At 34.9% G+C, this 14749-nt stretch overlaps 1 protein-coding gene across 2 annotated transcripts in view; it reads left to right on the plus strand.

Moving 5' to 3' along the window:
• EBF2 (EBF transcription factor 2) overlaps positions 1–14749 on the plus strand; it is a 160187-nt gene that overhangs the window by 133283 nt on the left and 12155 nt on the right. For both annotated transcript variants that reach the window (XM_053718110.1, XM_053718111.1), the window contains exons 10-15: positions 1094–1220; positions 4870–4958; positions 6118–6183; positions 6295–6469; positions 10650–10835; positions 11118–11285. In XM_053718110.1, the coding sequence (XP_053574085.1) occupies positions 1094–1220; positions 4870–4958; positions 6118–6183; positions 6295–6469; positions 10650–10835; positions 11118–11285 (811 nt within the window). The remainder of the gene's footprint in view (positions 1–1093; positions 1221–4869; positions 4959–6117; positions 6184–6294; positions 6470–10649; positions 10836–11117; positions 11286–14749) is intronic.

The following is a 14749-nucleotide window of genomic DNA, read 5'->3' on the forward strand; positions in this document are numbered from 1 at the left end:
TATTTGCAAAATAGCTTGCTTGAAATTACATCAGCCTACTTTTATTTCAAATAATTAAAGGGACATTAAACTTACATTTTTTTAATTCAGATAGAACATATATTTTTTAACAACTTTACAATTTACTTCTATTATCAGTTTTGCTTCATTCTCTTGGTATCCTTTCTTGAAGGAGCAGCAATGCACTACTGGTAGCTATCTGAACACAATGGTAAGCCAATGACAAGAGGCATATATGTATAGTCACCAATCAACAGTTTGCTCCAAGCTCCTGAGCCTACTTAGCTATACTTTTCAACAAAGGATACCAAAAGAACATAGCAAATTAGATACAAGAAGTAAATTGGAAAGTTGTTTAAAATTGTATACTCTATCCTAATCATGGCAGACAAGATATGTCTCACTTTCTCTAAACTTTCACTCTATTGATGATATTTTTCATGGTTACTATACTCCTCATTATATCTATTTTTGCCTGTAGAAGGAATAGGCAAGTTTTCATATGGGTTTATATTAATATCTGATGTGAAGATTTCAAAACTTATCACTAAAATCCTAGTGAAAATGTTTGGACTTTTGATTCATCCATCTACTTTTGATTCATATATCTATTTTACTGCAGAAGTGTGCTGATATTTTAATAACATGAAGGGAATAAGCTAATAAGTCTTATAAGTATTGTGAAGTCCTACAAATACATTTACAAAGGCAAATTTTAACTTTAGAACTGTTAAAGCGACAAACCCAGAATTTTTAATTCCTGAATAACAAAGAGCATACAACTTTAAACACATGTTCAATTTACTTCTATTATCAAATTTGCTTAATTTTCTTGGTACCATTTATTTAACAAGCTAGCGGTATACATCAAATGAACCAATGAGAAGAGGCATATATATGCAGCTACCAATCAGCAGCTGAGCCTAGATTTTGCATGATTTTTCTCCTTGTCAGCAAATTTGTGATCATCACACCCTAAGTAACGGTTTGGAGAACAGCTCTCTATTGATACATAGTTTAATATGGATTTTATATTGGTAGTAAATAATAATTATTTATAATAAAATGTAATTAGATGTTTTTTTTTTTGTAGCTCATTACCCCTCATGCTATCCGCGTACAGACACCTCCAAGACACATTCCCGGAGTTGTGGAAGTTACACTATCATATAAATCCAAACAGTTCTGTAAAGGAGCCCCAGGGAGATTTATTTATACAGGTGAGTACAAAGGGAAATCATACTCGGGCATGGAGGGTTTTGTTAATATCTATGAGTATAATAATGGTTAAATATGAGAGTAATAAACTAATAATGGTGCAAAAAAAAAAAAATCGTAAACGTGCACAGAGCAATTGACATAATGACTGATACATTAAAGAGAATTATAGAATTACACAGTGGAATCATAATTATGCATAGGGGAATCAATAATTAGTGGAACACAGGAAGCAGCTATAAAGATGCGCAAGGAGGGGATTATAATTACTAATACAAAGGAAGTGTAATGATGGTGCACAGGGAGGAGTCAAAAGCTGGAAATTTGTGCAGAGCTTACCTTGAAAAAACTTTAACTAATTGCATATTTAAAATGGAGATAAGCTTGAGGAACCATAATGCATAGAATTCTGTGATTTGTTGTTTTTCCTGCATTAAATAAAATATGGTGGCAATCATCAATTATCTGCTAATAGATTTTAGGAATAACAATCCAAATGTTTAGAAATTTAAATGTAAATCATGAGATCCTGGGATTTAATTTGAAACGCAAAGCATTACGTTCAAACTGTGAAAGAACAGATCATCTTATAACTAGGCTGACCATATTGCCACTTTAAAAAGGGACACATATGTATTTTTCCTATGTCAGGGCTGTTTAAAGAAATGTTTTGAATAATGTTCTGTTATTAGAACCCTGACATATATATTTTTCATATGCGTCCCTTTTGAAAGCGGCAATATGGTCAGTCTACTTATAACGCACAATCTTAATTCAGTACAGGTATTTGTTTATTTTTATTTTTAGCTTAAATCTTTTTTCTTGTACAGCGCCTATCAGTTAAAGGGACATTATACCGAAAATATTCATTCATATGAAAGAGCGTTATTTAAACATGCTGCCATTTTTTTTGTATGAAGTAATATGAAGTAAAAGCTGCTTAAATTTAAATGAAACTATTAGAGTAGTATCAGTTGTCTACTTCCTACTAGTATCAATTAGCTGATATAAACTTCCTACTTATCTTTGATTGGATAATAGGTACTTCCTGCCAATGTAAATTGACTGGTACTTCTGCTTAAACTCATGTTTTTAAATGTAACTCTACCATATTAATGCTAGAAATATTTTGAGCACAACGTACCTAAGGCTAATTTTTTCAGGAAATAAAGTCAGTCACTAGGATTCATCATAAGTTAAAGGGATAGGAAAGTCAAAATTAAATTTGAATGATTCAGATAGAGCATGTCATTTTAAGACACTTATACATTCACTTCTATTTTCAAATGTTCTTCGTTCTCTTAGTATCTCTTGTTGAAAAATAATAAGCACATATACACCAGTAGGAGCTGCTGCTAATTGGGGCCTGCACACATTTGTCTCTTGTGATTGGCTAACTAGGTGTGTTCAGCTAGCTGCCAGTAGTGCATTGTTGTTCCTTCAGCAATGGATAACAAGAGAATGAAGCAAATTTGACAATAGAAGTAAATTGGAAAGTTTGTTAAAATTGTATGTTCTATCTGAATCATTAAAGAACATTTTTGGGTTTACTATCCCTTTAAATCATAGTTAAAATGTCTAATCAAACACAGGTGGATTACAAAAATGTATGTGTGCCATATTACCTCCAAAATATGTTCTCTAAAATAAATGGGGTCATTGGCGCATCTCACTTGAGAATCACAAAAGTGGGAATCAATTTCCAGTTCCCAGTAGCTGTAAGGACTCTATGGCTCACAGCTATGATCGAAAAAAATAGTAAAATAATTATTTTATAAAACACCTATTTTACAGCAATTTACAATTTGTAGAATAGGGCACCTGAATAGAGTGACACACAGAGAGGACGTGATGTGGGACAGTGTAAAATACACCTGAAGTGATTCTCACTAATTCCCTGGACATACATAGATTCTTTTCCACATTAATTCAATTGGGGTTTTAACTTCAGTGACAGTAGAAACTGAGATTATTAAACTATTTAAACATACCCACTGGGATATGAGCTAAATCTAAGTTTAGCCAACGTACACTTTTTCAAGGCTTTTCTTTTTTTTTATTAAATTCCCTCTTGTCTGGCTCCTGTTATATTAAAATTCATGTTCTTTGCAATTATTTAATAAAAAGTAAATAGAGATGTGGTTTCTGCGGGAATGTGACCTTCTCCGTTCATTTAATTCTACGGAAGTCAGTCTTAGATAAACAAGGATAGCAGATTACAATATGGTCTGAAAGCACGTTAGCTAAACCAGGGTATTTAGTGTGTGAATTTTCTACTTGAGAAGGAGGTCACAGTAATCAGTTTTGGGCTGTGCTTGGGAACATTTATTACATAGAGTTAAAAGTTAGATGACTTTTTATGTGCATATTAAGATTCATGTTATATTTTCTATGGACTTTCATCCATTATTCTTTGTAGATTGTTATATTTCAGTGGCACTTTACATTGTATTGTTTGCTAGTATGATCACCACACATAATTGATGATTACATGACTTATAGAATGGGTACATTAAACAAACCTGGGTAAAATAGCATAATTATTTAGCAACTCTTGGCCTAGCGCTATAGTTGGCCATAGCAGCAGGCTAAGGAAGGTCAGTAGCATGCAAACTATACATATAGCAAAGTAAAGGACCACAACTCTTCTTTCTTTCTTTCTTTCTTTCTTTCTTTCTTTCTTTCTTTCTTTCTTTCCTTCATTTATTAATTATCTCCTTTCTTCTTCCCCTTTCATTTCTTCATTCCTTCCTTCTCCCCCTCTTCATTCCTTCCTTCCGTCTTTCCCTCTTTCCTTCCTTCATTCCTCCCTTACCTCTTTCTTTCCAAGCTTCCTTCATTTCTTCCTTCTTTAAATGTCTTTCTGTATCCCCATTCTCCTATTGCCTATCCTTTGACTTATATTCACTTTGAATTTGAAAAAAGCCCCTTTTAGATACAACCCTCCAATTCTTGTGTTATTCTATAAATTTGATCAAATAAGCTCTGAGTAGCTTTTGCTTATGTCAATCTGCTTAATAGAAAACCATAGGAGTCAGATAAACTGTTCTCAATAGTTGCTAGGTGGGCCTAAACTAATGTCAGGCAACTAGATTTGTGATATTAGTAAACTTGACACTATGGGGTAGATTTATCAAATGTTGGGCGGACATGATCCGCCCAACATCGCTAAATGCAGACAGCATACCCTGTTGGCATTTATCATTGCACAAGCATTTCTGGTGAAATGCTTGTGCAATGCCGATAGCAGGGGGTGTCGATCATCACATTCGGATCGGGATGATTGCTGTCTGCAACCTCAGAGGAGGCAGATGAATTTAGGAGCTGTGGTCTTATGACCTCTGCTTTTTAACATAAGTTTCAGGCGGACCTAAAACTCTGGGGGTAGATTTATCAAGCAGCGGATGCTGCAATCTACCCCATGTCACATTCTAAATGCTGTTTTTTCAATGTTCAAACATATTGCTTTTTTAAATACAAATGTTGGTGTAGACGTTTTGATGCTGACATTTTCACTTATTAGCAACATTACCAGCATTTCTATAAACTGAGCATTATTTGGCCTATAATAAGTCGAACATCTTGACCATACCTCCCACTGATGGAGCTACACAACATCCATTTAATATTTACTTTGTCTATCTCTTTTAGCTTTAAATGAACCCACTATAGATTATGGCTTCCAACGGTTACAGAAAGTAGTTCCAAGACATCCTGGAGACCCTGAGAGGCTGGCAAAGGTAAGCAAAGAAATTATGTTGGAGAAGATGACATTGAAAGATATTATTTAAAGTGATATGGCCTCTTATCTAGTAATTAAATACAAGGAATAAACTAAAAATATTGATATTATGCATATGAAAGATCACCAAATCAAACATGTTAACCGATTTTTAAAAACTAAATATTGTTTTAGGGCACCTGTATATATGCTGTGTTTGCCCAATGTACTGATATTGCACCTGCTCAGAGAGCCAGTGATTGGGTGTATTATGTCACAGGACACTCGGTTTGCATCACACAAACTACCACCAGCTCTGAGCCGGTGCAATGTTTGGATTTAAGTGCATTTGGTCTGTGCAGAATATGTAAATTTAATAACTGAAATTCTCTCATGCACAATTCTGTTCTTACCGTTATATCCCTTTAATTATAAGCCATATCTGGGCACAAACACATAAACTTAGAAGATATTTCATAAGGGAAGATATTTCATAACTTTTTAAATGTGATACATAAATGCATGCATATTATCTTATCCATTATCTATTCAGGACCATGGGTAGCTCCCAGTGTTTTATAAGATATCTAGTTTTATACTGTAGCACTGTTCTTCTTCAGCAGATTCTTATCAGTATCCCTCAATGATAATAATATAGTAACATTTAGTAGGATGTTAAGACAGTTAAAGGGACAGTCTACTCCAGAATTTTTATTGTTTAAAAAAATAGATAAACCCTTTATTATCTATTCCCCAGTTTTGTATAGCCAATACTGTTCTATTAATATACTTTTTACCTCTGTGATTTCCTTGTATCTAAGCATCTGCAGATTGCCCCCTTATTTTAGTTCTTTTGACAAACTTGGATTTTAGCCAATCAGTGATGGCTCATAAATTACTCAGTGGAAGTGAGCAGAACTAGCGCTGTCTAGCTGTGACAAACTATCAAAATGTGGCTTAGAAATTAGTATATGAGCCTACATAGATTTAGCTTTCAACAAAGAATACCAAGAGAACCAAATGTAATGATAAAAGTAAATTGGAAAGTTGTTTAAAATTGCATGCCCTATCTGAATCATGAAAGTTTAAATTTGAATAGGCTATCCCTTTAATATTTTATGTATATCAAAAGAATTGATGTTTTATTACATTAAGACTTTTGTTTTGTACTTTTTAAGGAAATGTTATTGAAGAGAGCAGCTGATCTGGTGGAGGCATTGTATGGAACACCACACAATAATCAGGTAGACCTCCATTGGAGTTTTTTTTTGTCAACTTCATAGTTAATATGAGAGAGACTGCTTTTTATAATACTCAACTCATACTTGGGTTCTTTTTTTCTCTCTCTCCTACAGGACATTATTTTGAAAAGGGCAGCTGATATTGCTGAGGCATTATACAGCGTCCCTCGGAATCACAGCCAGATCCCAACATTGTCCAGCTCACCTGCACACAGTGGCATGATGGGGATAAATTCATACGGGGGACAACTAGGAGTCAGCATCTCAGAATCACAAGCCAACAACCAGGGTGAGAAGGAACATACACATAAATAATCTAGTGTATAGTGATAGGCCCTTACTTTCACCAATCATAACCTCTCCTTGTTCTCTCTTTCTCTCTCATTTTTCTATCTTGTGCTATCTCACCAACTAATTGATTTCACAGTTTCAGCAATTGCCCCTTTTTTTACTACTTCTGCTACAAACTGTGTTACTGGCCTAGATTAAGAAAACTCTGTTTTATGTGACTAAATTTAGAAGTAGCTCTCAGAAAATGCTTGGGATTTTTTTTATTACCCTATATCACTGGTTTTCAAACCTCTCCTCAGGCTTTCCCAACAGTCCAGGTTTTCTGGATTACCTTGGAGGAGAGCAGGTAAAATAACCATGGTTACTAATCAGCTGATTATTTAACCTGTGCTCTAGTTCAGATATCCTCAAAATGTGGCCTGTTACAGAAGCCTGAGGACAGGTTTAAAAACCGGTGCCCTATATTGTAATATATGGGTCTCTCCTTCACATTTAGAACCCTGCATAGCAAAATAAACAGCTCTCAATGTAAAATGTTTGTCTCTAAAAAAAAATGTGAAGTCCCTCACTGTACTGATGAAACTTCTAAGATCATCTTGCCTGAGCAGGGAGCTTTATATCATAAGGTTCTAAATCTTAGTGAATACTCTCCATAGAATCGTGCTGGAATTACATATTTCTTACTAAGTCAAAATAATCTTGATGATTCTAGTTCACTTTCTTTTCATGGTCATGTGTTTCTCATCTTCCTTATCTATTTATAGTATATTTATACAGTTTCTCTGTCTCTTTATAATCATTTTTGTTTAAAAGATTTCCAGTTTTATTGATTATTTACTATAATAAGCGCTGTGGAATCTGTTCGCGCTCTACAAATAACCGATAATAATAATAATAATAATTCTACATTGTTGATTTTGTGATTTTGTCACAGTAATATAAAGATCCTTTGACAAATACAGGTAGCCCTCAGTTTACGCCGGGGTTAGGTTCCAGAAGGAATGGTTGTAAATCGAAACCATTGTAAATTGAAACCCAGTTTATAATGTAAGTCAATGGGAAGTGAGGGAGTTAGGTTCCAGGCCCCTCACAAAATTGTCATAAGTAACACCTAATACATTATTTTTAAAGCTTTGAAATGAAGACTTTAAATGCTTAACAGCATTATAAACCTAATAAAATAATCACACAACACAGAATATATAATTAAACTAAGTTAAATGAACAAAAACATTTGCAAAACATCATTATAAACCTAAAAAAAGAATCACACAAAACAGACTTTACTTGCATTTTTCTTCAAACAATTCTTTCTATGCATTCCAATCTGGACTGATTTATAGACAAGGAAGATCTTGTTCCTATGAAAGCTACTCAATAGCTCAGGTCTAGTTATACTGATTCATTTTAGCTTTCTTGACTTGCATATCTTTGCTGCAACACAAGCGGACAGCTCCAGCTACTGGCTATTTTAATCAATGCACTGCTTCTCAATGCTTTTCAATAGCAGTCGCATGACTGAAATAAAGGTTGTTATTCTGAAACGGTGCAAATTGAACCGTTGTAAACCGAGGGCCACCTGTAATTTAAATCAGAAGGATTCATAAAAGTGGACTGTATTTTGCTTTACTTTATAGTCCCATTAAAAATTAACTCTACTGTCATGTTCTATTAATATTTATATCCTGCTGTTTTGATCTTTCAAATTGAGGTAAAACGTTGAGTTAATTATTCCCCCATTTCCCCGTTAACCGTTTTTATAGCAAATGTATAAAACCTAATCTACACACCTGCATTAGTGTATAGTAGATTGTAATAAAAGCCACCTTATTACATTACAGAAAATAGTAAAATGTAGTTAAAACCCAATTCTGATTTTTAACTCCTTTTCATCATTTGACAATTTTTCTCTTTTTCTCTTTCAAAATTTCAATCATTAATTCTGTTATTCACTTTTTTATCCTGCTCTTTTGGCATGAAACCCAGAATTTTTATTTCATGATTCAGGTAGAAAATTCAATTTTAAACAACTTTCCAATTTACCTTCATTATCTAATGTGCTTCATTCTCTTGGTATCCTTTGCTGAAGAAGCAGTAATGAATTACCGGGAGCTAGCTGAATGCATTGGGTGAGCCAATAACTAGGCTGACCATATTGCCGCTTTAAAAAGGGACACATATGAAAAATACATATGGCAGGGTTCTTATACAAAAGATTTCTTTAAACAGCCCTGAAAACATCCCTGACATATGTATTTTTCATATGTGTCCCTTTTTAAAGCGGCAATATGGTCACCCTACCAATAACGCCAATCAGCCACCAATCAGCAGTTCCGGAGTTACCTAGGTATCTTTTACAACAAAGGATACCAAGACAACAAATCAAATTAGATAATAGAAATAAATTGGAACATTGTTTAAAATCACATGCTCTATCTGAATCATGAAAGAAAAAAAAAATGTGTTCCATGTCTTTTTAAGAACTTAAAAGGATAAAAAGATCAAAATTTAACTGTGCATGGGTGCATTTGAATTTTGAATAGAACCATTTTTACACTTTACTTTCATTAGCAAAAATGCTCCTAGTAAAAGTTATTACTGTTTTTAAGCAGCATATGCACATATGTTGTGAGTACCCCATGCACAATTGTTTAATCACTACACCTTCTCAGACAACCAGCAGGGGCTTATATGATACAAATTACTGATACAATACACACCACTAGGGATGGGCGAATGTTTCGCAACATTCGAAAAACTGCACAAATTTTAACACATTCGTTCGTTCGAATCGAATTTCGAATGTTTACATAACAGTCTAACATTCGATTTTCGAATGTTCGGTTTTGAATTTTACGATTACATTCGAAAATATTCTTTTTGAAAAATTCGAATTTAGATTGTAATAGTATTTCTAATGCTTTTTCTTTAAATGTAATATTCGAATTATGCAATATTCTATATGGAAACATTCAAAATGATATATTTGTATCTATTATGTATCAATTTACTAGATTCCCGCCCTACCACATGAACTATTGAACTTCTGAATAGTATTTGTTAAATAGAATGTTAAATTCGAAATTTCGAATGTGGACATTCAATATAATTATAAACATTCGAATTCGAAAGTGACATTCGAAAACTGTAAATAACATTCGATTTTTGAATTTTTAAGAATATTCGTTCTTATCGACATTCGGATTTAGAATTCGAATTTTGGCAATAACATTCGTTCTACATTCGAAATTAGAAAATTTACACATTCGCCCATCCCTACACACCACTGCCAACTCTATGAGTGGTGTTTAAATGCTGGTGCATGGAGCACTCACAGCAATTTGAGTGTATGCGCTCAAAAACAGAAAAAACATTGTAACTTTTACCAGAAGCATTTTCGCAAAAATTTTTCTATCCAAAATTGAAATGCAAAATGCACATTTCAATTTTGACCTTTGTTTACCCTAAATAAATAATTTGTCAAGTATTCACAGTATATATCAGCGATAAAATCCCTTTACCTATTGCTTATCGTATCAGCTGTGCTGTGGTCAATCACGGACAGATATAAATGAACCCATGGGGGTATATTTATTAATGTGCGAGCGGACATGCTACGATGTAGCGTATTATGTCCGCGCACATCGATAAATATTGACAGCATACGCTGTCGGCATTTATCATTGCACCAGCAGTTCTTGTGAACTGCTGGTGCAATGCCGCCACCTGCATATCCGATCGTGTTGATTTCTGTCCGCGTCCTCAGAGCAGGCGGACAAGTTATGGAGCAGCGGTCTTTAGACCACTGCTTAATAACTTCTGTTTCCGGCGAGCCAAACAAAGGGCATCAAGCTCCATACGGATCTTGATAAATCGGCCCCCTAGACTGATAAAGCAATCACAGTATAGAATGTTGCAAGGTCAGGGTTTGCAATTCCTCAGAATTACACTCCAGCTATGGAAAAACACAACTTTCTGAGTAAAATTATTCATAAAATCAGAGAAAATGCATAAAATAGTACATTTGAAAGATTTTTTTACTACATCTATAATACTTAATTATTTTATGTGGAATACAAATTTTAGTTTAATGTATTTTTAATAATGTTATTCTTGGTCCTTACATTAAGGTCCCTCTTAAAGCTCCGTTCTCATCTTTTTTTTTTTTACTTCCTCAGGTTACATCCGGAACACAAGCAGTATCTCCCCACGCGGATACTCCACCAGCTCCACCCCACAACAGTCTAACTACAGCACTCCCAGCAACAGCATGAATGGTTATAGCAACGTCCCCATGTCCAACCTAGGGGTGCCCGGGTCCCCTGGATTCATCAACGGCTCCCCTACCACCTCCCCCTACGGCAGTGAGTACCCCCCAACTACGTATCAATGGGCTGTGCTATACTGAGTATATTTTATACTCCAACATGCACTTGCCACAACTTATTGAGTATTCTAAGCAAATCCAATGCCCAGAAAGTCAACATACTGTACTGTATTTTGGTGACAAGCATCTCTATAATTGTTTATTCCTACAAGACTCATTCATTTTTTTGTTTCTTTGTATATGTTTCATACATATACATTTGCCAAGCCTGCCATGTTGGCATTTGCCCCAACTGACTTCGCCAATGGTCTCATTGCAGTCATGCCCTCCAGCCCGCCTGTGGGCTCCTCCGGAAGTTCATCTATCCTGCCTTTCTCCTCCTCCGTATTCCCCTCCATCAAACAGAAGAGTGCCTTTGCCCCCGTCATCCGACCGCAGGGATCCCCATCTCCAGCCTGCTCCAGCAGCAATTCTAACAGTTTCCGAGGTGAGGGATCAAGAAAAAATGACAATAATTACACTAAAATTACATGAAATATGAAAGAAAATGTAGATCATTGAATCAATAATTTAGACTATTCAGTAATGCCTTTTCAAATAAAAGAATTAGAACAATATGTCATACTTGGGAATTTGAGCCTGGCTGGATCAGAGAAATTTGATAAAATGCCAGATTATATATTGTGGTAGATTTCTAAAACTGCAGAGGTGGTATGGCTTACATGAGTTATTGAGTGGAATTCAAAGCTGAGATGAATATATAGTGCTGAACAATATTATTGGACACAATTTGGTTATTCTTTACATAACATCCTTAAAAGCAGGACAACCCTAGTATATGATTTAAAGGGATAGTAAACCCACATTATTTTCTTTCATTATTCAGATAGAGCATGCAATTGTAAGCAACTTTCTAATTTAGTCTTATTATCAATTTTTCTTCCTTCTCTTGTTTTTTTTTTGAAAAGCAGAAATGTATGTTTAAGAGCCGTCCCATTTTTGGTTCAGAAACTGGGTTGCACTTGCTGATTGGTTAGTTACATTAAGCCACCAATAAGCAAGTGCAACCCAGGTCTGTACCAAAAATGGGCAGGCTCTTTAACATTGATTTCTGCTTTTTAAATAAAGATACCAAAAGAAGGAAGAAAAATTGATAATAGGAGTAAATTAGAAAGTTGCTTACAATTGCATGCTCTATTTGAATCATGAAAGAAAACAAATTGGGTTTACTATCCCTTTAAAAGAAACAGATCTGAATTTACAAGAGATTTGTGCTGTTCTTAGTAAAGTAGTGCTAACATTCTTTTATGTTAGAAGTCTTTATCTCCAACATGTGGGTAAACATAGACAGGCAAATAGACAGACCGATAGACTGATTGATAGATAGATAATAGATAGATATACAAGCTCTGTGTTTCTGGTGTGTTTCTAAAGATCGCTGCTCCATAACCTGTCCACTTGCTCTGAGGTAATACGATCGGGTTGATTGACACCCCCTGCTGGCGGCCGCGAATCTGCAGGGGGTGGTGTTGCACCAGCAGTTCACAAGAACTGCTAGTGAAATGATAAATGCCGAGAGCATGTCCGCTCGCACATTAATAAATAGGCCCCTATAAATGGAAGATAATGTGTATAAAGTAGTAAAGTATTTCTAAAAAAAATGGATAGTCGTTAGTGGAACTTATCATTGCTTGATATGCTATGAAAACCAGAACAATGTCAATATGTAGTGGAGAAAAGAATATTTATCTCTGACAGGAGCAGCAATGTGTATGTGTAACGTGCAGAGCGATATGTACCTGGGACATAACTAGCATTCCATATCTGATATATACAGCAATGCTTATTTATAATATAATTGCAGAGCAATGCTTATCTGTAATACACACAGCACTGTGTTGTCTGTGAGGGCAGATCAATGCTTAATTTTGATATATACAGCAATGTGTATCTATGACATGCAGAGCAATGTTTATCTGGAATATGTACTACAGTCAGAGCCAATTGTATCTGTAACATAATTGTGCATATCTATGAAATGCAGTGCAGTTTGTGTCTATAAGATGCAGAACAGTGCATATCAGTGACCTGCAAAGCAGTGTGTGTCTGTCGCATTCAGAGCATGCAGAACAGCTTGTAGCTATAACAGAAAAAACTTGTCTGTCACATGTAGCCAAAGTGTTATATGCACAGCTACGTGAATATAACATATCCATGGTAATATGTATCTCACTTAAGCAGAGGAGCATTAAATTGTGAGAATGAACACAATGCGTATCTATGCCAGACAGATCAAGTGGCATATCTGGGCAAACATGTATTTTTGATTTGCATGATGCATGTATAGCTATAAAATGAAATGTTTGTCTACAACATGATTTGTGTTGTATATCACTAATATAGTCATGTTTATTTATTTATTTATAGCATGAGTAAAATGCATAAGTAATATAGAACATTATATATTTATAATATGAGATGTAGTTTCTCTTTATTTCTGTAACACAAAAATAATTACTTATCCATAAGAACCAGTTGTGTGTTTTGGTTGTATGTTGCAGGGCTGGATTTGTCATTAAGCAGTATAGGCAGCAAACTATGGGCACCTTTTCTTACTGAGAACTTTCCTGGTCTCACTTTGACTATCACTGTGACTGTGAAGGCTGATAATACTTTGTTTTGTGTATACGTTTTTTTCCTTCTGTCATTTATGTTTGTAGTAGTGAGAATTGTTAGTACATGGAACAGTATATCTTTAGCGTGCCACATTATTTATACCTGTAGGGCTCTTCACCTACATACTTGTTCTTTTGGGAGAGTTGAGCAGGGGAGACGGGTTCCCCTTCTGTCTGACCTGCAGTCCCTAAGGGTCAAGTCTTAGCTCTTAACATTTTGCACCCACCCCCTCCACAGGGACCCCAGGGCTGTCAGAACAGGAAGAATTGAGAGACCGCAGTGAAACCTCTGAAGGAATCCCAGCATGGGGCTGCTATGTTCTGCATGACTAGAGGGCAGAAACAGACAGGGGCACTCATATATATATATATATATATATATATATATATATATATATATATATATATATATATATATATATATATATATGTGTGTGTGTGTGTGTGTCTGTGTGTACATTTTTAAATAGAGGTATGGTACATAGATTTAACAGTGGGATAATAGACTGTGTTCACTAGGATTTAATGACGTGATTCAGGGATACATAATGTATTTTGATGTGCTGCACATTTTATGGATTTATGTGAGATTATCTGTCTCTCTCTGCCCTTTTTTAGCTATGTGTCTGTATTTCTATATCTATCTATCTATATATCTATCTATCTATCTGTCTGTCTGTCAATCTATTTATCTATCTATATCTGTCTATCTCCCTGGTTTGTTGATCATCTATTAATATAGCTACCTATCTTTTTATCTAATCTAATTATCTATTGTATATGTCTGTCGGTTATCTATCTATCCATCTATCTATCTATCTATCTATCTATCTATCTATCTATCTATCTATCTATCTATGTATCTATCTATATATCTTTGTCTATCTATCTATGTATGAATTTTTCTTTGATCATCTATTAATTTATCTAAACTATCTGTTTATCTAATGTATCTATCTATGGTATATGTCTATCTGTCTATCTATCATCTATGTATGTCTATCTATCTATCATCTATCTATCTGCATTGAATATCGCTATTGATTTAATATATTTGCACACATACACACAGACATATTCATTCCATTGCAGCATGTGCGTGGTGAAGGGGTTACATTCTGTAAAGGTAATCTGAGTAATCTGAGGATCGAGGAATATTGCTCCAGATGCTCGGATCTCGTTTCACTCTCAGACCTGGTCTTTCAGCACTGGGCTCAATGAGGTCTCTTACACACCCTGGGGAGCTTCCCTCATCCCCTAACTGCCAGTTAAACTC

The sequence above is a fragment of the Bombina bombina genome, chromosome 6 (assembly GCF_027579735.1).
Source record: "Bombina bombina isolate aBomBom1 chromosome 6, aBomBom1.pri, whole genome shotgun sequence".
Taxonomy (NCBI): domain Eukaryota; kingdom Metazoa; phylum Chordata; class Amphibia; order Anura; family Bombinatoridae; genus Bombina; species Bombina bombina.